We start from the raw sequence: 24,877 nt of genomic DNA on the forward strand, positions 1-24,877 counted from the left end.
TTTCTTGTACATCGTGTGGATGGCCAGGTGTGTATACGTCACTTACCTGGAGAGATGGCACCAAGATGCAGTACTGGAAGAAGGCAAGCCAGCAGAGACAGTGTGAAGCTTTGAGCAATGTTCTGCTGGGAAACCTTTTGTCCTGCCATTCATCTGGATGTTACTTCACATGTACCACCTACCTAAGCATTGTTACCAAGGACGCTTCCTTATGGAAACAGTACTACCTGATGGACGTGGCCTCTTTCAGCAGGATAATGCACCATGCCACACTGTAAAAATGGTTCAAGGAGGGTTTAAGGTACATAACATAGAGTTTAAGGTGTTGACTTGCCCTCCAAATTCTCCAGATTTCAATCCAATCAAGCATCTATGGGATGTGCTGTTAAAATCAATCTGATCCATGGAAGCCCCACTTCGCAACTTACAGACCTAAAAGATCTACTACCAATGGCTTGGTGCCATACCTTCAGAGGTCTGGTGGCATCCATGCCTCGATGAGTGGGGCTATTTTGGTGGCAAAAGGTGAACCTACTAAATATTAGATTGGTGATCATAAAGGTATGGCTGATTGGTGTCTATCCTAATCCTATTTGAAAAATATTGAAAAAATATTTGTTGGGAGAAAGCAAACCTCATCATATCAAGCAGCACATATATTGAAGTTTATTATACACAGTGGTACAACAGGCAGAGCTACAGCATCAGTTCATCAGTAATGCAGAAAGGAAAAGGGATTCTGCATTAAAAGTGAAATATATATACAGTATATACAATTGTATATAACTTCTACATTTAAAATATAATTTTACGGATGTATATTCATTTAAAACATCTTTACATTATGTTGCTGAGATAAGTAATTTGTTTCTCTAAATTCTCAATTTTTTTAATCAAGCACTCTTTTTCAAAACATAGTGCTTTTACGTAAAAAGATTGTCCCTCTGAATTTTTTTGAATCTTCTGTAATTCAACTTCTTTCTCCAAGATTGCAATGAGTTCAGTGTTCAGTTGGTCTAACGCCCCATGTAGTTGCTCCATTGTCATCCCATCATGACTGTTTTCTTGATTTGTGATTTCACTAAATGAAAGCAATATTTTTAATATTAATACAAGACATAACCAACTTTAAGCAAACAGAGATTGCAGAATAGCATTAGCTAAATATATGTAATAATAAAAGGCTATACAGCAATAAATATCTATCGGGGCTAAATATTTATATTTTTTCCATTTTATATAGGCTTGGATATTGTGTGTACCTTTAGAGCAGGGGTCTCAAATGGGTGGCCCTCCAGCTGTTGCGAAACTACAAGTTCCATCATGCCTCTGCCTATGGGAGTCATGCTTGTAACTGTCAGCCTTGCAATGCATTATGGGACTTGTAGTTTTACAACAGCCGGAGGGCCACCAGGTTGAGACCCCTGCTTTAGAGCAATGAGGCTGATGGGTTCAGATAACTGCTTTATGAATGTTCATAAAATCTAGTAATTTTTTTTTAATGCATCAAATACACATGGAAAGTAGGTTATGTGGTTTTCAATGGCATAGTTCACACCAGTGCTTGCATTTCCAGTGCGTTACAAGAAAACAAAGTAGAACATGTTGCATTTTTCCTGTACTGGAACGCTGTAAAATGCATCAAAAACGCACTGGAATACACCTAAATACGCCAAAAAAGCACTGGAACACACATGTCTTTATTTAGGGTTAAAAGAAGGGGGACAAAAATTGACTTGGCTGCATCAAAAGCGCATCAAGAAAACACTGAAACGCATCAAAAACGTGCATGCAGAAAAGCATCTGGAACGCAACTGGATTGCGATTCTGTGGTGTAAACTGGCCCTAAAACCAGGAAGTGCAAAATCTGGTGCCACTCTGCATAAAAGCCAATCAGCTTCCATTTTTGTTTTGTCAAAGCTTAATTGAACAAGCTTACTTTAGACGCTGATTGGCTACTTTGCAAAGCTGCACCAGTTTATGCACTCTCCAGTTTTAGTAAATCAACCCAAGAGTGTACATGGTTACAATGTGAGAATTATGTATATCAATTATATGGTAATAGCAAATGGAATCTGGTATAAACCAGATGTCAAATGACAAGTGAACATATGTGCGAAATTTGCAGTACCGGTAATACATACCTTATTGAGCCGGGGTAAGAAGTGTGATAGCTACAGTACATGCATTATATTATCAAAAAGAGACTTTAAAACAATATATATATATATATATATATATATATATATATATATATATATATATATATATGTATGTATATATATATGTGAGTAGCTGATAATACTGTGTTATTTGACCTGTGCAGTGAAACTAATATGTTTAAACAGCATGCTACAATATATATATATATATATATGTGTTTCCGTTATGTGCCAAATCCACTTATGATATTATTAAAGAAATAATGATTAAATAATAAGCAGTCCATGACAAAAAAATATATTAATAAAACAGTCCTCTTAGGTGCAGTGCTGTGCAGTGAAAGGTAATTCGGTGCCCAGGGAAAAGATGGCAAGCTGACCCTCCCCCGGGTGTAAAGAAAGATCATTCCCTCTGTAAAGAGCCCTGTATTGATTATCAACACAGGGCTTTGGGCTGTGATTTGACCAGGGGTCAAGTCCTGGGGAAAAAAGTGTGGGAACTCCCTCCCAAGATCCACTCCCCCACCAAAAGAAAAAAGAAAAAAAGATACGCTCATATGCATATATATATTTCACATAAAATACAATGACTGCAAATGCGACATGCTACAAGAGATGACCAGACTGTGAATGTGACATAGTACAGGAGATGACCAGACTGTGAATGCGACTACAGGAGATGACCAGACTGCGAATGCGACTACAGGAGATGACCAGACTGCGAATGCGACATAGTACAGGAGATGACCAGACTGCGAATGCGACATAGTACAGGAGATGATCAGACTGCGAATGCGACTACAGGAGATGACCAGACTGCGAATGCGACATAGTACAGGAGATGACCAGACTGCGAATGCGACTACAGGAGATGACCAGACTGCGAATGCGACTACAGGAGATGACCAGACTGCGAATGTGACATAGTACAGGAGATGACCAGACTGCGAATGTGACTACAGGAGATGACCAGACTGCGAATGTGACTACAGGAGATGACCAGACTGCGAATGCGACATAGTACAGGAGATGACCAGACTGCGAATGTGACATAGTACAGGAGATGACCAGACTGCGAATGTGACTACAGGAGATGACCAGACTGCGAATGTGACTACAGGAGATGACCAGACTGCGAATGCGACATAGTACAGGAGATGACCAGACTGCGAATGTGACACAGTACAGGAGATGACCAGACTGCGAATGCGACATAGTACAGGAGATGACCAGACTGCGAATGCGACACAGTACAGGAGATGACCAGACTGCGAATGCGACATAGTACAGGAGATGACCAGACTGTGAATGCGACATAGTACAGGAGATGACCAGATTGTGAATGTGACGTAGTACAGGAGATGACCAGACTGCAAATGCGACATACTACAGGAGATGACCAGACTGCGAATGCGACTACAGGAGATGACCAGACTGCGAATGCGACATAGTACAGGAGATGACCAGACTGCGAATGCGACTACATGAGATGACCAGACTGCGAATGCGACATAGTACAGGAGATGACAAGACTGCGAATGTGACTACAGTAGATGACCAAACTGCAAATGCGACTACAGGAGATGACCAGACTGTGAATGCGACATAGTACAGGAGATGACCAGACTGCGAATGTGACTACAGGAGATGACCAGACTGCGAATGCGACATAGTACAGGAGATGACCAGACTGCGAATGTGACTACAGGAGATGACCAGACTGCGAATGTGACTACAGGAGATGACCAGACTGCGAATGCGACATAGTACAGGAGATGACCAGACTGCGAATGTGACTACAGGAGATGACCAGACTGCGAATGCGACTACAGAGATGACCAGACTGCGAATGCGACTACAGGAGATGACCAGACTGCGAATGCGACTACAGGAGATGACCAGACTGTGAATGCAACATACTACGGAAGATGACCAAGTAGCCAGTTTTAAAATTTAAACCTTTCCTCAGCCCCTTTATAGCACCCTTCTTCACATTCCTGTCCTCACCCCCTTTAAAGAACCCCCCTTCACATTCCTTTCCTCACCCCCTTTATGGCACCCCCTTTACATTCCTGTCCTCACCCCCTTTGTAGAACCCCCCTTCACATTCCTGCCCTGCCTCCCTTACAGCTATTAGTGGTGCCAGCTAGTGTGTACAGTCACACACACAGTTGTGAAGCACACTGCCGGCACTTCATTTGCACCCCCCCTCCAGAAAATTGTACCGCCCAGGGTATCCGATCCTTCTGCCCCCCCCCCGCCCGTACCTGCCCTACTTAGGTGTGCATAACACCGGTGCTCAGTGCTTCTATGTCCAATTGTGACACTAAGGCCGCGTACACACGCGCGGACTGTTCGCCCAACTTTGTCCGTCCAACAGTTTCGGCAAACAGTCCGCTCAAACTTAGCATGGACGGACATGGCCACACACGACGGACGAACAGTTTGCTGAAACCGTGCACGATGACGTGAACGGCACGTACGACGGGACGAAAAATACGACGTCCTATACACTGCAATGCAACCTTCCGACGTGGAAATCCTTTCTGAGCATGCGCGAGACTTAGTTGGCCGAACAAGCCTACACACGAGTGAACAGTCCGCTGAAACCTTGTTTCAGCGGACAGTTTTTCGGAATTTCCGTAAGACCTTGTTCGTCCAACTGTCCGCTGAAACTGTCCGCTGAAGCCCCACACACGAGCGGACTGTCCGCCCAAACACTGTTCAGCGGACAAGGTTGGGCGAACAGTCCGCGCGTGTGTACGCGGCCTTAGTGATATTCCACCTCGGGCTCATGTGACACACACCGCACTCACTGGATTACAATGACCCTCTTACTGTACAGTAAAGAGAAGTCACAAATGCTTTGCTGGTCACCTCAGGACCTATCCTGCCTTTCCAATGGGCTCCAAGCTTGGATGCAGTCTCCTCCTTTAAGCAATCCGCAGTTCTTCTCCACTTGGTTCAATGGATGATGAATGAAAAAAAAAAGGAGAGAGGAAGCCTCTCGTAGTGTAAAACCTTTAAAACCTTTGGTTTTATTATTAAAAATGGTTTAAAACATTTAAAACGCCACTAGGTACAATTGCAGTAGTTCTCAGTGTATCTGTTAAGATAGACACCACTTGTAACCAAGCGTGCATTCCACCTGAGGACTGGAAGTGACACACTAGAACCTCTACTTGACATGTTTTTTTTTTGTTCAATATCTTTTTATTAAACAGAGAAAAAGCATACAACATAGAAATATCTTACCATACCAGGTTACAATCACACCATGATACAGAAACATTTATTAAAAGCGTCCACGCTCCCACCCCGTGTCACAGGGGGAGGGGAGTAGACCCCTGGTTGTATTAAATAAAGAGTTAAATACTTGCGTACTAACTGAGCGAAATCTATGACCGCTGATGGGAGCAGTGAAGGCAACCAAGTATTTAGTAGGCAAATGGTACGCAACCTGGCTAACCATATCGTGAATTAACATTGCATGGTAGTACAGAGTACGAGTTATAGAGCAGTAAAGGAAGAAAGAGAAAGAAAAAGAAAGAGGGTTAAGGAAAAGAGTAGGGTAGGGTGTGGATGGGTGAGGGGTGGATGGCTTGCATGGCAACTTACTCATATTCTATAGTTACACATACCAGTACTAAAAAGACATCAAGATATATGAGGTCATATAAGTCTGGACTGGTTAATTAGCTATGTGAGGGGGCTTCCTCTCTCTTCAGCTGTTCGGAATCGGAGATGAGATGATGGTTTTGTAAGATGTTGATGTAAGGAATGAGGACCAAGACGCCCAAGTAAGGTTGTGGCGGGCCAAGGTACCCCTTGCTATGTGCGTAAGTTCTTCCAAAAGGTTCACTTTGTTCACTTTTTAAACCCAGGATTTCATGTAAGGGATGTAAGGTTGGCCCCAGAGGGTGGGAATAAGGGCTTTGGCCACATTGAGAAGATAGGGAATTAGAGATCTTTTGTATCTGCCTATCGGCCATTGGGTGGCATGAAAGAGAATAGTCCAGGGGTCCTGGGGGAGTTTGATATTGGTAATCTGGTGAATTAAGGCCAAAATTTCGGACCAATAAGGGCATATGCGTGGACAAGACCACCATATGTGAGCGTGGGTGGCTACTTCTCCACATTGTCTCCAGCAGCTTGAAGAAGAGTTTCGCAGGGGTATGATGCCATCTGGAGAGAAGTTTGTAGTTTATTTCCACCATTGAAGAAGCGAGGGAAGAGACGTGTGCAAGCTGGAGTACTTTGTCTTTTTTCTTATCTGGTAAAGGCGAGTCCAGGTCAGATTCCCATTTGGATAGGAAGGCAGGGTATTGAGGAGTTTGAAGTTCGATCAGGGCTCTGTAGAATTGGGAGATCGCATGTTCTGGAGGGTCTACGAAACTGAAGATTGACACTATACCTTTGAGGTCTTGTAATGAGCGCAGAGGTTGGGGAAGCGATTGGAGTAACCTGTGCAGTTGATTATATCTCCATTTGTCCATAAATGTTAGGGGCTTAGTTCCAAGGATGGCAGACAGTGGTTTCAAGGCATTGGATGCAAGGACCTGATGAAGCAACAGGGGTCCCTCCGGGGACCACGTTTGGAATCCAATATCAAGTTTCCCCGGCATAAAGTAATTGTGATTCAGGAGGCATTAAGGGGGAGTTATAAGGCCAAGATATCTTCTTATGGAGGTAATCCCAAATGGTCAGGGAGGAGGTGGTTAGGGGAGAGATGTGGGGAGACAGTTTCCTCAATGAACGGGGAATCCAGGGAGTGGTGGAGAGGTCAGAATCACTTAGAGAGTGTTGCACCCATGGTTTGGACATAGAGGCGTATTTCCAGTCTGCGACTACAGCCTGGTAGTACGCTTTGAAGTTAGGTAATGCTAGACCCCCTTAATTTTTGGAACGATAAAGAACTGACCTGGAGAACCTAGCGTGCCCCTCCTTCCATATAAAGCAGGCTACTTGACGTGTTATGTCATAAGTAGGGGATGTGTTCAGAAGCAGATTCTCCTGACGTCAGCTGCTCCTGAAGATGTTGCCTACTTTTTTTCCACTCATCATCCACTGAACCAATTGGAGAATAACTGGGGATCGCTCAAACGAAGAGACTGCATCCAAGCCTGGAGCCGATTGGAAAGCCAGTATAGGTCCTGAGGTGCCCAGCAAAGCATTCGTGACTCCTCTTTAATGTACAGCAAGAGGGTCATTGGAGTCTGGTGAGTGTTATGAGTGTCACATGAGCACAAGGTGGAATATCGCTACTTTTCACAATTGGACAAAGAAGCACCCAGCACTGGTGTTGTGCACACCTAAGTGGACTGTTTTATTTATCTTTTTTTTGTCATGGGCCGCTTATTATTTAATCATTATTTCTTTAATAATATCATAAGTGGATTTGGCACATAACGAATACACATATACACATATTGTAGCAAGCTCTGTCTGAGCATATTCATTTCACTGCATAGTTCCTTTGAGGATAATAAACAGCAGCTGCAAAGTCACTATAAAGTTTTCTACACATTTTGGCATTTGCAATTTGTTTTGAATTAGTTTAATGTGGTTTAGAGTGGCGTGGATGCCTTTAGATATATAAATTATATGATCTGTGTTTTACTTTTCTCTTGACCTTTGGTCCCTAACACATGAAGTTGTCCAGCTGCAGTGCACCCCTCCTAGTGTCTTCTGCCGTGGACACATGGCCGGACTTTTCGACAGCAAAGGTCCGACGGAACAAATTAGTCGGACAATTTGACCGTGTATGGGCTTCATCGGACCTTTGCTGTTGAAAAATCAGATGGACTTTAGATTTAGAATATGTTTCAAATCTTTCCAACGGACTCGAGTCTGTATGCTAGTCCGACAGACGAAAACCGACACTAGGGCAGCTACTGGCTATGAACTTCCTTATTCTAGTCCTGTCGTACGTAATCACATTAGAATCCGTCTGACTTTGGTGTGATAGTGTGTGGCCAAGTCCATTCATTCGGGAAGTCCGTCGGAACTCGGCTGGAAAGTCCGTCAGGAAGACCGTTGGAACTAGTCTGCCGGCATGTCTGCTCGTGTGTACACGGCATTAGTGCACCTGGGAAGGACAAGTGCAGCTTCACTTTTTTCCCTTACAGCTTTCAGAGTTTGTGAAATACCCCCCAAATCATATATTTTCTGAAGTACATGACCTTTAGGTTACAAAAAGTGCAATGGTAGTTCAAGTTCAAAACCTCCAAATTTAGAGGGTTTCACACATTTTTAAAAAGTTTGTTCGAACCACAGTCCATTTCTGAAGTTCATCTCTATTGATAGATAAGGCTCAATTCAATGCCTATAATGACTGTTTCTCCTTAATACTGTTCTACCAAGCAAACACACATATGTGACCTTACCAGGTTATCTTTGCAAAGCTGTCATCAAAGTATTCTTTTTTCTGTTTAGTCAATTTCTCCTTGAGTATTGCTTCAACTTCACATATAGACAACATTTCATCTGTCCTCTGAGGGTAGAAAAAAAAAACAGACCAAAGTTTTATCCTTTAGAACAGTGTTTCTTAAACTGAGGGTTATAAACTGCTACGGGCAGCACAGTGGTGTAGTGGTTAGCACTCTCACCTAGCAGTAAGAAGGGTCGCTGGTTCAAATCCCAACCATGACACTACCTGCCTGGAGTTTTCATATTCTCCCTGTGACTGCATGGATTTCCTCTGGGTACTCCGGTTTCCTCCCACAATCCAAAGACATGCAGGTAGGTTAATTGGCTTCTGTCTAAAATTGGCCCTAGCATATCAATGGGGACCTTGGATTGAGAACTCCTTGAAGGTAGGGACCAACATGAGTGTGCAATGTACAGGGATAGGGACAATTGTAGACACTCACTCAGGATGGACTGGTGTCTTTATTCAACCTAAATAACTATGAAACTATTGCCGCGTACACACGATCAAACAAGCGGGTGGAAAAGTCCAGCAAACTCAAGTCCGCCGGACAATCCCCCCCGTGTGTAGCCTCCGGCATACTTTTTTGACCCCGAAAGTACGGCGGACTTAGAAAGTAGTTTTACACTCCAATCTGGCCCCGCCGCCTGGTATGGACTTAAAGGGGAACCCCAACCCTGAAAAAAATCGGCGTGGGGGTCCCCCCAGGTCCACATCAGACCCTTGTTCGAGCACGCTACCCAGCCGGCCAGGAAAGGCGCTCAATCGCCCCCCCCCCCTGAGCCGTACCAGGCCACGTGCCCTCAACATGGGGGGTGCCTTGGGGAAGGGGGGGGGCCGCGCGGCCCCCCCACCCCAAAGCACCTTGTCCCCATTTTGATGAGGACAAGGGCCTCTTCCCGACAACCCTGGCCGTTGGTTGTCGGGGTCTGCGGGCGGGGGGCTTATCGGAATGGGCCAGCGACGTATCCTTCGCGGGCCCCGCCTACCTGGAGACGCGCTCGAAATGAGCGGACTTTCCTCCACGTGTGTGGGCGAGTCCGTTCATTTCAAAAGTAGGGCGGATAGTACGGCGGACTTTGTACGCCGTATTAGTCTGCTGAAAAAGTGCTGTGTGTGGGCAAGTAGCCCGTTCGGAAAGTCCGACAGTCTGGCGGGAAGTCCGCCAGTCTAAGTACGTCGGACAGACGGCTACGTGTGTACGCGGCTTATGAAACACAAAATGTGTCCTGATGTGTTACCGTATGACTGTATAATAAATGAAGCCTAGTTTGTCCAAGTGCAAAATAACTGGCAAGTGATATAACAAACGTCATTTATCTATACTACCCCGATCTGAGCCTATAACCAGTGTGATAAATATATAACAGAGAATGTTAATATTTTTAGGGTTTAAAACAGAATAAATATTACTGACCATGACAACATCAACCCACTCAAAACCTGTAAAGTAATTAAACTGATATGACTGACAGCACTGACACCTATGGGGGTAACAAAGTGTGTGTGGGGGGATACAAATACACAGACAAATAATTATTCAACTTTTTAGGTAAATATTTTGTTTGTATACCTCTTTATGACACACATGTTTATTTGATGGTGTAAATTTCATTGATATAAACTCAGGAATGACATTTTGTTTTGTTTTTTTCTTTAAACAGTCTTCTGTTTTTGTCAAAATACCATCATTTGTTGAGCTTACAATATTGGACTGGGAAAGAAATGATAATTCATGTCTGGTAAAAAAGCCTTCATTGAAGCAAACTTTTATTGCCTGTAAAAAAAAATATATATTTTTTTAGTAAGGCCAAAAATCTATCCAAGAGTAAAATAGCATGCACCACTTTACATAAACTAAATATTTTCACATGGATACAGAATTAAAATAAAATGTATACAGGGAAGGTTTTTTTTGGGGGGGGGGGGGTGCCAATAAAATAGCATGCACCACCTTACGTAAAATAAATATTTTCCCATGGATACAGAATAAAAATAAAATGTATACAGGGAAGGTATTTTTTTTTGGGGGGGGGGGGGGGGTGCCATAGACCCAATAGAACCAAAAAATGTATATATAAAAACATATTTTTATTGGTACAAAATTAGAAGTTGTTATTCGACGAACAAATAAACAAAGAACAATGTGTCTTTAGGTGTATCGCACATAGAATTCTTTTCAGACAGGAGGAGACAATTTTTTATCTATCATGTTTGGACACCGAGGGCTTCCTCAAGGGATTGTTTTATACATACGTCACTGTTTAGAAAGCAAACCAAACTATAATGAACTATAATGGTAGTACCATACAAAACCAGAGACAATTATTGGATAATAAATAAATACTGTTGCTTGCCAGGTTAGCCATATCATTGCGTAACCAGTACAAACTCCCAGTACCTCTGGAAAGGAGCTATTATGGCAGTGCAGATGACACCAGGGGTGCCGTGTGCCCGCAGAGGCCATACAAAGACCAAGCTATAACATAATTCAAATCCGTAAATTACTCAACAGATCGATAGAGAAATATACTGTAAATAGAAAAAGACAGGTGGACACCATAAACCAAAGTGACACACCAAGAACACTTCGATTTAGAAAACTATACTCGCTGCACAGGTTGTTATACGAATGCCTGAGGGTGCCAAATGGAGACACTGATTAGTAAACCAGCAAGAGCTGGAAAATCAGAAAAATAAACAATAAAAATAGGGATATATATGGTGCCTTGAAAAAGTATTCATAACCCTTGAAGTTTTCCAAAGTTTGTCATGTTACAACCAAAAATGTAAATGTATTTTATTGAGATTTTATGTGATAGACCAAAACAAAGTGGCACATATTTGTGAAGTGGAAAGAAAATGATAAATGGTGTTCAAAGGTTTTTACAAATAAATATGTGAAAAGTGCGGCGTGTATATGTATTCAGTCCCCTTTACCCTGATACCCCTAACTAAAATCTAGTGGAACCAATAGCCTTCAAAAGTCACCAATAGAAGAATTTGTTCACAAGACAACTATTAGTCGTGCACTCCACAAATCTGGCCTTTATGGAAGAGTGACAAGAAGAAAGCCATTGTTCCACAGCAAACATGTGGAAGAAGGTGCTCTGGTCAGATGAGACGAAAATTGAACTTTTTGGCCTAAAAGCAAAATGCTATGTGTGGCGGAAAACCGACGCTGCACATCACCCTGGACATGCCATCCCCACTGTGAAACATAGCGGTGCCAGCATCATGCTGAGGGAATGCTTTTCTTTAGCAGGGACAAAAAAATTACCTTGTAGGGTGTAAATCAGTGTATGGCCACCCTCGAGTACCAGCAAGGTGTATGCTGAATGTGCCAGCTTTATGCGCCCTCCACTTGGCTGGTGTCTGACATCACCAGCCTAGTGGGGACGTGCAGATGCCCCCGCACATGCAACGGGATCTGGGATTATGGTACCACTTTGACCAGGGTGCACTCTGGTCCAGGGAAGGAGGGGGATGCAGGCGCAGATGACATGTATCACATCCTATCCACACACAGGGCAACAGGCAGCCCCAGACAACATAGTATCCGTGAAGCGCTCATAAAAAAACAGCAGAGGGAGAGATGGAAATGATCCAGGAAATTCAAACGGGATCCATCTATGAAGGTTGGATCCTGGTGAATACCAAAACAGTACATGGCGATTGCTAGATGCATCACTGGGAATATTCCGCAAATGCCCTGGGCGTCTACGCACCTGGCATCCTCGATGGCCAACAGCGCCCCTGCAACACTGACCGAGGCCGGGGAGAAAGGTCAACTGGAGGCAAATGGATAACAATAGCCACAGGCTCAAAAGGACCCCAACTTGATGGAAAGAACATGGCAAACAAGTTACAATATATCACAAAATCAATACAAACAAATAATTTGAAATAAGTATATACAAAAAACACATTCATGTCAATGGTGCGTCATGGCCCGGGTGTATGGACCCTGTATTTTGATACATTAACACCCAAGACATAGGTGACCCCACACCATTCCCATCTGGTATGACGAAACATGTCGGGGGCCTGGGTTTCTGGCAACTATCACTGATACACTAAGCTCATACACGGAGGCGGAAGGAGGTGCTGGACGAAAGGGACAGTAATAGGAGGCTGTGGCGCTCTATTCAAACTGCAGACTCTGCTGTGGGGAATCAAGCAGGAAACGCAAGGAAGGGTGAGAGAGAGCAATTACGCTGTCGGCTTAATGAATGTCCACTGTGACCACCAATGCCTTGGAGTATAGTGCGATGTTATTGAAGATTGAAGTGATTTGATGTGATTTTGGAGTGCTTTCTTTCATAGTGTTCATGTGAGTGCATTAACGAGTGGAGTATATTTTTAAATTAAGGAGTGTTTTACAGTATTGCACTATTGGAGGTCTCTTTTCTTTTGAGGGTCTTATGAGATAGATTCATAGAAGCCTTAAAGGAGAACATCCAGAGATTGATGATTTGAACATCTGTTATCATCTCGCAAGGGATTGAATGCTTTACTAGCCTAGCACGAGAGTGCTGGGCTCTGCAGTTGGTGAGTGCTCCTACAAGGGGGGTCACGGACACTGTTGGTGTGGTGAAGGATTTATGAAAATTGTTTGGACACCGATTAGTTCTTCACACGAAAAAGAGGGATCATTGTTGGAAGAGTTGCAATCACCTCTTGGTGACGGACTATATTATTTCACTTATAGATATGCTATATCAGGCATGTCCAAAGTCCGGCCCGCGGGCCAATCGCGGCCCGCGTTCCGGTTTCGGGCGGCCCGTCTGGTCATGTTCACATATATATCTTTTGTGGCCCCCAACGAATCCCCGTTCGCCGGGGGCCACAAAAGATAGATATGCTGGCTGCCATGGAGGGGGCGGGACGAGTGCCGTGGATACAGGACGGCGTCCTGTGTAAAAGGAAGTCCCGTCCTGCGCTGCCATTGGACAACCGTTTTGTCCATCACAGGAGGCGGGACTTTCAATTAAAGAGGCCGTCGATAGAAACAGGAGTTTCTCCTGTATGTCTGTCGGCGCTCATCCCGCCCCCCCTCCCTGTCTCCTCCAAGGCTGCAGAACGTGAATCAGGCTGCACCGATGGCAATGGTGAGTCTGCATTCATGGCAATGTGTGGCCTGCATTCATGGCAATATGGGGACTGCATTCATGGCAATATGGGGGCTGCATTCATGGCAATATGGGGGCTGCATTCATGGCAATATGGGGGCTGCATTCATGGCAATATGGGGGCTGCATTCATGGCAATATGTGGCCTGCATTCATGGCAATATGGGGGCTGCATTCATGGCAATATGGGGGCTGCATTCATGGCAATATGGGGGCTGCATTTATGGCAATATGGGGGCTGCATTCATGGCAATATGGGGATGCATTCATGGCAATGTGGGGGCTGTATTCATGGCAATACGGTGTGGGCTGCATTCATGGCAATACGGTGGAGGCTGCATTCATGGCAATACGGTGGAGGCTGCATTCATGGCAATACGGTGGGGGCTGCATTCATGGCAATACGGTGGGGGCTGCATTCATGGCAATACGGTGGGGGCTGCATTCATGGCAATACGGTGTGGGCTGCATTCATGGCAATACGGTGGGGGCTGCATTCATGGCAATACGCTGGGTGCTGCATTCATGGCAATACGGTGGGGGCTGCATTCATGGCAATACGGTGTGGGCTGCATTCATGGCAATACGGTGGGGGCTGCATTCATGGCAATACGCTGGGTGCTGCATTTATGGCAATACGCTGGGGGCTGCATTCATGGCAATACGCTGGGGGCTGCATTCATGGCAATAGGCTGGGGGCTGCATTCATGGCAATAGGCTGGGGGCTGCATTCATGGCAATAAGGTGGAGGCTGAATTCATGGCAATACGCTGGGGGCTGCAGATGGGCACTGACCCTTATTTTGCTTCACATGTCTTTATTTAAAATGAAAGATTTTTATTTTTATTTTTTTCTGAGACTTCCTTTTTAAAGATAAGGTGTGTGGTATAAGCCGATTAAATACAGTATATCCAAATAACACACAGAGCTCATCTGTTCACCACACACAGCAAAAAGGCAAGAGAATTTTTGTTGGGCCGTGTATTAGAGCTCCAATGAACACACTTAGACCGAATTTTAATGGTTTAAAGAATGTCAGACAAAATGGTCGGCCCTCGAGCATGTTCACTTCATCAAATCTGGCCCTCTTTGAAAAAAGTTTGGACACCCCTGTGCTATATATTTCATATTTTTTTCATTTATATGTATATGTTTTTGGGGGAGTTGCAGTTCACTTTGTGACTCACAGATATTTCATGTATAAGTAATTACATATGTTATGGTTTTGTTCACCGTTTTGAGTGGATATTTACTGTATTTTTTGTGCGTATATCTTTAATATTAGCACACAGTGAGATTTGATAGGTAGATTGAGTGAACTAATTTTTCACACAGCACTAGCGCTACAAGGTACTTACCTTTTGGTGATTAGGATTAACAGATTTGTATGCACTTTTTTTGTATGATTATATGTTTAAGTAGCAGCTAGAGATTTAGAGGGTTTCGTGTTAGCGCGGTGATGATACACTAAGTGGGCGGTTAAATTTTGTGAATCCATTTGAAATATCCAGAGAGAGAGAATGTAGGGAGGTGGGGCGGAGACTGAAAAATGAAGTCAGCTGACACCAATCGAGTGAAGGGGAGGGTCTCTCTCTCTCCCCATGAGGAAAGGCATCTCTGGAGGCATTCAAGTAAGTGACTGTCTGACGATTCAAATTGCAGTGCAATCGATCCATCCCAAGTCCTCCACCACCTCTGCTTCTTAATGATCCCATCCCTACCCACCCACCATCACTTCTACAACAGAGGTGATGGGGGGGATACGGTAGGGATGAGATCAGTGGTGGTGGGGGATGGGATCAGTAAGAGGCAGAGGTGGTGGTGGGAGAGGATGGCACCACCACTGCTGCCACCCCCCCAAGTACCACCGCTGCCTGCCACCCCCTCAAGTACACCACTGCTGTCACCCCCCCCAAGTGCCACCGCTGTCACCCCCCAAGTACTGTACACCACCACCACTGCCACCCCTCAAGTATCACCGCTGCCACACCCTCAAGTACCACCGCTGCCACCCCTGTCACAGTTACTTTGCTGAGTAACTAATTAATTTTCCAATGTAGTAACCGACTTACTAACGCAATTACTTTTTGGGAGAAGTAATTTGTAACTTAACTAATTACTTTTTTAAAGTAAGATGACCAACACTGGAGGTCACCTAATTAATATTGGCAAAAAAAAATCAAAATGAATTGATATTAATACAAGCAGCTGTTAAGATTTAATATATTATAGGCAAAAAAAATACCCCTCACCCCTCAGGTGTGTTTATTGTTTGCATCTATACCAAATGTACCCACACATAATATTAGACTAATTCACACACTGTTTAACTCAATTCATTGGATGATAGCTTTTAATTGACATTCATCAACGGTTCCTTGGCCCCAGGTGTTGAGTAGAATGGAACAAATAAAACTCTCAGAGAGTATCCACCATACACTCTGACACCATGCACATTTTTTAAAAAGTGGTCCCCTTGGGACATAACACTACTCTAAATATCATCTTATATAATCTAACTACACTTATCATTATAGAACAAAAATGTGTTTTGAAGTATACAACCTTATAGGAAAAATCATACTCATATCTCATCCTTATTGTTCTTTTGTTGTATTGCTATGTTTTTATTTTTATATATACCATACACCTCATGTTAAAGCGGGGTTCCACCCTAAAGTGGAACCTCCGCTGATCGGGTCCCTCCCCCCCTCCGGTGTCACAATTGGCACCTTTCAGGGGGGAGGGGGTGGAGATACCTGTCAAAGACATGTATTTACACCCACTTCCGGGCATAGACTCCCGTGGGAGTCTACGCCATTTCCTGTCCTGCCGCGCTGTCTGCTGGGACACACACGGGTCCCAGTGACAGCGCAGAGAATTTCTATTGCGCTGCGCGACTCGCGCATGCGCAGTAGGGAACCGGGAAGTGAAGCCGATTCGCTTCACTTCCTGATTCCCTCACCTAGAATGGTGGCGGCAGCAGCCAAAGGGCCGATCAATCGATCGGCCTCGGCTGCCGGCATCGCTGGAACCCGGGACAGGTGAGTGTCAATTTATTAAAAGTCAGCAGCTGTAGTATTTATAGCTGCTGGCTTTTAATATTTTTTTTTTTGGTGGAATCCCTCTTTAAGTACATATTTAATATATTTGATGTACCTCTGTTTCTTTTACACATGTGTAGTAAACTATGATCTTTTACAATAATAAAAATCATTTGTAAGCAAAAAGAATATTTTTAGAAGCTTCTGACAGCCCTGAATGGTGAGCTGGAGGCATTTTCTTAAAGAAATTCTACTAGACCTTTTGGCACTGGCTGTAAGCTAAGGGCTGTACTGTGCATCAACCTACAGCACTGCTTCCAGCTGGCCAGGACCTGACATTCCCTTCTGCTATAAGCTCATGGTCACTTCAGTTGTGTTTACCAGCCCCCTTCTTTTCCTTGAATGGGCACAGTGAGCAATCACTCCTGTGTCCAATCATCACGGGAGCATAGTATCACTGGAGCAAAGTACTATGCTTCAGTTTTGTGAATGAATAAAAATCTCTATACAGACCTCTATTTGTTCATGTACAATGCAGCTAAGGCTTTCCCTGTCTCCAAAAAAAAAAAAAAAGACATTGGAGGTCTTTTTAAATCTCTAAATTCTCACCAAAGCAATACACATCCCCCCAAAAAAAAAAAGTTAAATAAAAAATGAATAAAAATAAATAAATAAAACATAGTAAGGCCTGGTTTACACAAGGCATACTTCAGTGTTTGCCCCCGCAAGGCCACGTTTACCTTTATAGGGATGCACAGGTGTTCTGTGGGCAGTGCCAATGATGTTATTTGGGATGTAGCAACTGCACAAACACAGCCGTTGCTCCCAATTTGATATTCACGTGGCTCTGGGTACATGGCCCTGAACTCACAGGATCTTTGTTCAGTCCGTGCACCTACACCCACACGGATGTCAGATTGGGAGCAGTAGCTGTGCCCTTGGAGTTGTTACATCCCGATTGACATGAATAGCACTGCCTGCGTGGGGATGCATGGAACACATAGGTAATACGGTCCTCCACGAGCATACACAATATACAAAATATGGCCATAGCTATAGACCAAATGTGGTCATGGTCATATTTGGTCAATATTAGGGATGAGCCCGGTGTTCGATTCAAACCCATGTTCAAATCGAACATTGGCCGTTTGTCCGATCGTCAAAACCAGAACTTTGTTGGCCGTTTGTATCAAATTCGCGTGATACGAACGGCCCACAATGCACTGCGCCAGTCGCAGTGCATTGCTGGCTGATGATTGGCCAAGCATGCACTGTGACCTCGCATGCTTGGCCAATCACAGCGCCGGCAGCGAGGAGAGCCATAATTGGCCACAGGTTGGATGCCTGTGGCCAATTATAGCTCATGGGGTTTAGTACACGCCCCACACTATATAAGGCCGCCAGCGCGGCAGCCTTGAGTAGTGTGTTGCGGCATTCATAGAGAGCAGGATAGGCAGGGACAGTGTCAGCTGTGCTTTACTTCTTTAGATAGCTCTGTTACAGTGAGTGTAGTGTTCAGGGAGAGAGCAGGAAGGCAGGGACAGTGTCAGCTGTGCTTTTCTTCCTAACCTAGCACTGTTACAGTGGGTGTAGTGTGCCTCCTGCACAGCATACACCTGAATCTACCCCCCCCCCCCATTCACACTTCACAGGCATACTTTAGACACCCCCCCCCCCCCCCAGGTACAATATTTAAAGGAATATTTCACTTTTTTTCCACTTTATGCATCATTAAAATGACTGCTCCAGAAAAAAACGTCAGTTTTTAAAACATCTTTTTGCATTGATACATGTCCCCTGGGGCAGGACCCGGGTCCCCAAACCCTTTTTAGGACAATACCATGCATATTGGCCATTATAATTAGCACTTTCGATTTTGAACGTTCGCGTCCATTGTAATTAATAGGATTCTAACATTCGTGCAAACCTTCGGTCCGTTCGCAGATTCTGGTGCAAACCGAACCGGGGGGTGTTCGGCTCATCCCTAGTCAATATTAATGTCACCACAGTTCTATCCCCTTGTTTACATAATCACAGCTCCAGAGAGTTGCATTAGCATGGTAGTGTGCCACATGGGAGCTGGTTGGCATATCAATGGTCTTTTTCTTTTGGTGTTTGAGAGATAATGCTGGATTTTTTTACCTTTTAATAACGGACCTGTCAAAAACTTGTGTGTGCTTATTTACAACTGAATTTTTTTGTGCATGAGTAGTGATACGTCCCAATAAGTCCCCCCTCCCACCCCCATTCCTACAACCTCTTGGCTTTGGGTTGTGGGAAAGAGGTTTTTTTCTCATCAACGAGCGACCCCCCCCACATATTGAGGGCATGTGGCCTGGTGTGGTTCTAGGCTTGCCAGGCTGTATGCTTGGTTTAAGGGTGTGGTATGTAATAAGGAGGGAAGGGGCACATCAATTATTTGTTTTCACAGGGTTCCTACCTAAAATCTGAACCAGATCTGAAGGGTTCTAGTATGGATTTTGGGGAGGACCGCATGTAATTTTTGCATTATTGCCTCTTATATCAGATATAAAATGCCTGGTATTGATTTTGGGGGGGATCCTATGTCACAAAAAAAGCCATCAATGCACTTTACCCTGGTAGCTTACTTTATTTTTTAAATAATGCATCTCCCCTAAAATACATACCAGTCCCTCATCATTTTTGAGGTACTATGTACCCCTAACCATTCACGTGGGGGAAAGGATGATATCTGGGGGCTCCCTTATCTTAAATGGGGCTTCCAGATTTTAATAGGAGGCCCTTGTTTTCATCAACATGTCTCCCCCCCCCCCCCTATATATTGAGGGCACGGTATCCTGGTTCCTAGAATGTCAAGCTGTCAAATCTATATCTGAAGGGTCTGGTATTCATTTTGGGGGGTTCCTTGTAATTTTTTTTACTTCGCGTAGGAGGGCCCACCTACCGGATGGGTCTGGTATTGATGTTGGGGTATTCCATGCCTTCTTTTTTACACATATACCAATTGACACATAGAAAAAAAGCTGTTAATATTCTTTAGCCTGAAAACCTCCTTTATTTTGTAAATAATGCAAAGAGTACCCCCCAAATACACACCAGACCCTCATACTCTTTGATAAGTAATTAGTATGTGTTTTTGGGGGTCTCCGTTGCACTATATGCAAAATAAAGGAAGCATGTATGGGGACCCGGGTACTACCCTAGGGGACATGTATTATTTTCAAACAATCATTTTTTATAGGAGCAGTGATTTTAATGATGCTGAAAGTGAAACAATAAAAATGAAATAATCCTTTAAATATCATGCCTGGGGGGTCCCCTTAGTCTGCCTGTAAAGTGACGCATCTGTGCGGTGTGTAGAACATACCACAGCAATAATTACACTTCTAAAGGAAACATTTCATTTAAACTTGCTCGTGACTGTAATGTATTGCTGGCTCCTGGCAATATAGATGGAAAAAAATGAAAAAACAAAACAAAACAGCAGGCCAGGGATTTTAAGGGGAACTTCACAGCAAAATGTAAAAAAAAATTGGCGTGGGGTTCCAACCAAAATCTATACCAGACCCTTATCTGAGCATGCAACCTTGCAGGTCAGAATAGGTGGGACATGCAAGCCCCCCTCCTGAACCATACTAGGCCACATGCCCTCAACATGTTGATGGGGACAAAGGCCTCTTCCCGGCAATCCTGGGCTGTGGTTGTTGGGGTCTGTGGGTGAGGGGCTTATGGGAATCTAGAAGGCCCCTTTAACAAGGGGGGACCCAGATCCAAGCCCCCCCCATGTGAATGGGTATTGGATAAAAACCACAAGAGACAGTTTTTGACAATTATTTTATTTTAAAAAAAAAAGAAGAAGAAAATAAAAGAAAACTGTGTCCTGTGATGTCCATCCACTGTCCATCATGCCACCCGGCGAACCCAATTTTTTTTAAAAATGAACAAAACTCCACCTCTTTAGGAGGCCTCCTGCCAACTGCTGTCTCTTTGCTTTGACAGCTGTTATATAAGCAAGGGCAGGGCCACCTGATGACGTAACCAGATGACTCTATACCCTTCTGACGTCACATGACAGCACATTATGTCAGAAGGGGAGGGGTCATCTAGTTATGCCCTTGCCAATATAACAGCTGTCAAGTTGAAGAGACAGCAGTCGGCAGGGGGCCTCCCATAGAGGCAGAGATTTGTTCTTTTTTAAATTTTTCAAGTCAGTTGGATGGCATGATGGATGGTGGATGTACATCGCGGGACACTTTTTTTTCTTTTTTAATAAAAGAATTGTCTCAAAACTGCCTTGTGGCTTTTACATTTGACACTTTTTGGTGAATAGGTAGGGATATAATGTACCCAATACCCATTCACATGGGGGGCGAGATTCCAAATTCTGATAAGCCCCCCGCCCCTTGACCTTGACAAACACCAGCCAGGGTTGTTGGGAAGAAGCCCTTGTCCCCATCAACACTCCATGTTGAGGGCATGGGGCCTGGTACAGTTCAGGAGGGAGGGCGCTCACTTGTCCCCCTCATCCTGACCTGCCAGGCTGCTTCCTTGGATAAGGGTCTGGTATAGATTTTGGGGGAGCCCCCATGGCAATTTTGTTTTATTTTGATGTGGAGTTCCCCTTAAAATCTATGCCAGCCCCGAAGGGCCTGGTATGGATTTTGGGGGGGTGACCCCATGCTATTTTTTTACATTTTGGCATGCAGTTCCCCTTAAAATCTATGCCAGACCCAAAGGGCCTGGTATGGATTTTGGGAGGCACCCCACACTATTTTTTTTTTTTTTTTAAACAGTGGAGTTTAATTTGGTGCTTAGAGAGAATTCACATTCAGTTGACATATTTCATGGTTTACCTAGTCCACAAAAAATTTATAGAGCCCTGAAATTTAGCATTGGAGCATGTGTGCACAACCAAATACTTTTGGATGCAACTATATTTAATACAGATTTAAAGGGGTATGAATAGTTTGCCATTATAAAATATGCATTTATAGTCCGCAAAAGTCAAACATAAAGCAAAATAGAATTGGACATTACTTTCATAATTTCATTTGGACATCTTCCTTTTCTTGCTATTAGTTTTCTTCGCCATATACGATCACTATTTTTTCTGTTTAAAGTTGTCTGCACATTCTCAAAAATGAAAGTTGTTATTCAAATATCTAATATATTTGTAACATAAACAATATATTATCTACACCTTTAGGTGAGTGGTATGATTATGTAGCTTTACTCTATTTATTAGAAACTCATATTATAAACCACCACTGGTAACATGAAAAGTACCTGGTAGAAGGTCCTCAGGAAGAAAGGGTTTGAATCATCCTCAAATCCATCAGAAAGTATGTGAGATATGCAGTGAACAAGTAGAAGAATAAAGCTTCCCACAGATTGGAGGTACTTTCGAGGAACAAAGAGTTTGTTCTCAGCTCTCTGTAAAAAAAGGATCGGATCTCATAGGTATACATAGTCTTGCATTAGACATACAACTTTTGATTTTATTGTGTTAAAAGTATAAAGAAAGAAAACCTTAACCTTGTTTAATTGTCTGTGCTTGAATTCTGAGATCAAATAGTTTTAGCAAACAAATGTATTTATTGTATACAAAAACAAAAACGTACCTGCGCTGGTAAAAAATAAAAGCTAAAAAAAGCAGCAGTAATGCAGTGCGATAACACAGAAAATACTAATACAATAAAAAAAATGGCGCTATACAAAAAATGTAAAATAACGAATAATAAAATTGAACATCGCTACATGCTTTCCTCCAGATGCGTTTCGTCATCAACCGGATGTTTTCAATGGGGAACCAAAGTCCGGTTGATGACGAAATGCGCCTGGAGAAGGCACGTAGCGACCTTACCACGCCATACGGGAGGACAGGCTCCGTGTATATGCCGGCCGTTATTTCTTAGTTTTACTGCATTTTACCGATCTACTTTTGTACGTTTTATTCCCAAGAATAAATTTTGTATATTGTTGGAGCGTAGTACGCTATGGTGGTCCCTTTCTCTTTTCGGAGCCATTTCTGACAGCGTACGGACCTTGTTTGGTGGACGTCACTTTCAACTAATTGTGGTCCCTATCCGAGCGTATGGACCTTGTTTGGTGGACACGGCTTTTAACTATTTGTGGTCCCTATCCGAGGTGTGGATATCTGTAAGCGTAGAGGCCCTAGGCTGGGTTTAGCCGATCACTTTTACTGCTTACTATTTGGTAAGCACAATCTACTTCTGGGTGACCAGGCACACTTTTGAAGTTCATGCATGTGCACTGCGGTGTTTTAGAGACTATGATTTTTTTTTTTTTGCTTCTATTTACTTGTGATCACCCTTTTGGTCTTGATTGGTCTGATACAATATATGGACTATTTGTAATTCAATTTTATTATTTGTTATTTTAAATTTTTTGTATAGCGCAGTTTTTTTTATTGTATTATTTATTGTATACAGCCTTCTCATGCTGAGCCTAAACCTGGCCATAGATGGATAGAACTTTAAATGAAACTTCAAAGGAAAAGTCTTAAGACGATTTGTACAAGAATTCTCAGAACATTCTCAGAACATTCGAAAGCCATTTGAAGAATTTTGTTTGCATTTAACATTTGACCAAATGAAAACCACGTACACTGTTAGAAATTCATTTGTTTGAGAAAAAATGTCCATCCTCCTACATCCATCCCACTAATGATTAGGAAAACTTCCCAAGAATTTACATTTGAATTTATACCCATACTTTGCCATGTAAAGTAAAGTGCTGCACACTATATAAATCCTGTATAATAATAATAATAATAATAATAAAGTTTGTGTATATTTGGGAAAATGGACAATAAAGTAGTTTTGAGCTTGAAATCTATTTTTCAGTATCGCATCATGATTCATTCTATTTAGTTTTTTTTTATTTAAGGAAATACATTTTTGTTGCAAAGTTTTTTTTTTACTAAGGACTCCTGCAGTAATAGAACATCATGTGCTGGCAACACTAAGCCCTTGTACACACGGTCGGAGATTCCATCGGAATGTGTCCGATCGGAGCGTTTTGTCGGATATTTCGACTGTGTGTGGTCTGCATCGGACTGTTTCCATAGGAATATCTGTCAGACCAACTTTTCCAACTTGCCGGAAATACTTTCCGACAAAATGCTCCGATCGGACATACTCCGATCATGTGTAGAGAATTCTGATCGGACAAAGTGCCATGCATGCTCAGATCAAATTCCTACACCAAAGCTATTGGCTACTAGCGTGAACGTAGTTCTGTCGTAATGAAATAACGTCATCACGTCGGATTTTCCGACAACTTTGTCCGACCGTGTGTATACAACAGTTTCGGACAAAATCCATCGGACAAAATCCGACGGACAAAATCCGACGGATTTGGTTGTCGGAATCTCCGACCGTGTGTACAAGGGCTTAGAGTCCATTCACACATGAGCAACTTTGGATCCGACTTGAAGTCGTCCCAAGTTGCCTCAAGTCGCGCAACATGATAAAATCAATGTAAGTGAATGAGAGCCGTCTTAATGTACACTACTGAAGTTGCTTCGACTTAGGAAAAGGTTCCTGTACTACTTCAATCCGACTTCTAGGCAACTTGTACCCATTGATTTCAATAGAAGTTGCCTCCAAGTCTGATCCCCTGTCTTAACTGAAGCAACTTTTCAGGAAGTAAAAATAGTTTTCTAGGCAAACCCCTCCTTCCCACAGAGCTGATTATTATGTGATTGACCACTGGTAAAGTCCCCTGTCCTGGAAGCAACTTCAAGTTGCCTTGTAAGTTGCCTCAAGTCGTGCTGTGATTCATACTCAAGTCGTATCCAAGTTGCCTCCCAAAGTCTCGCTCGAAGTCGTGTTGCCTCTGTGTGAATGTACTCTAAAGGGGAGAATTACTAAAACTGGATCACTCAGAATCTGGTGCAGCTGTACATGGTAGCCAATCAGCGTTTAACTTCAGCTTGTTCAATTATACTTTGGCAATAAAACCTGGAAGCTGATTGGTTTCTATGCAGAGTTGCACCAGATTTTGCGCTCTCCAGTTTTAGTAAACAACCCCCTAAGCAGTTGCCTCTCAATTAGCAGCAGTGTTGTCAGTCTATCTGACCTGCTTTGGCCAATGCATGAACAA

The 24,877-nt window shown here is 43.3% G+C and overlaps 1 protein-coding gene across 1 annotated transcript in view; it reads right to left on the minus strand.

The window, feature by feature from the left end:
• Window positions 1–821: 821 nt before the first annotated feature.
• LOC143932951 (uncharacterized) overlaps window positions 822–24,877 on the minus strand; it is a 71,532-nt gene continuing 47,476 nt past the window's right edge. The window contains exons 12-15 of the mRNA XM_077455883.1: window positions 22,037–22,183; window positions 10,166–10,369; window positions 8,549–8,655; window positions 822–1,081 (exon numbers count right to left, since the gene is read on the minus strand). Coding sequence (XP_077312009.1) covers window positions 838–1,081; window positions 8,549–8,655; window positions 10,166–10,369; window positions 22,037–22,183 — 702 coding nt within the window. The 3' untranslated portion in view covers window positions 822–837. The remainder of the gene's footprint in view (window positions 1,082–8,548; window positions 8,656–10,165; window positions 10,370–22,036; window positions 22,184–24,877) is intronic.

Source organism: Lithobates pipiens, unplaced genomic scaffold, assembly GCF_037356315.1.
Source record: "Lithobates pipiens isolate NorthernLeopardFrog02 unplaced genomic scaffold, aLitPip1_a1.2 Scaffold_27, whole genome shotgun sequence".
NCBI lineage: Eukaryota > Metazoa > Chordata > Amphibia > Anura > Ranidae > Lithobates > Lithobates pipiens.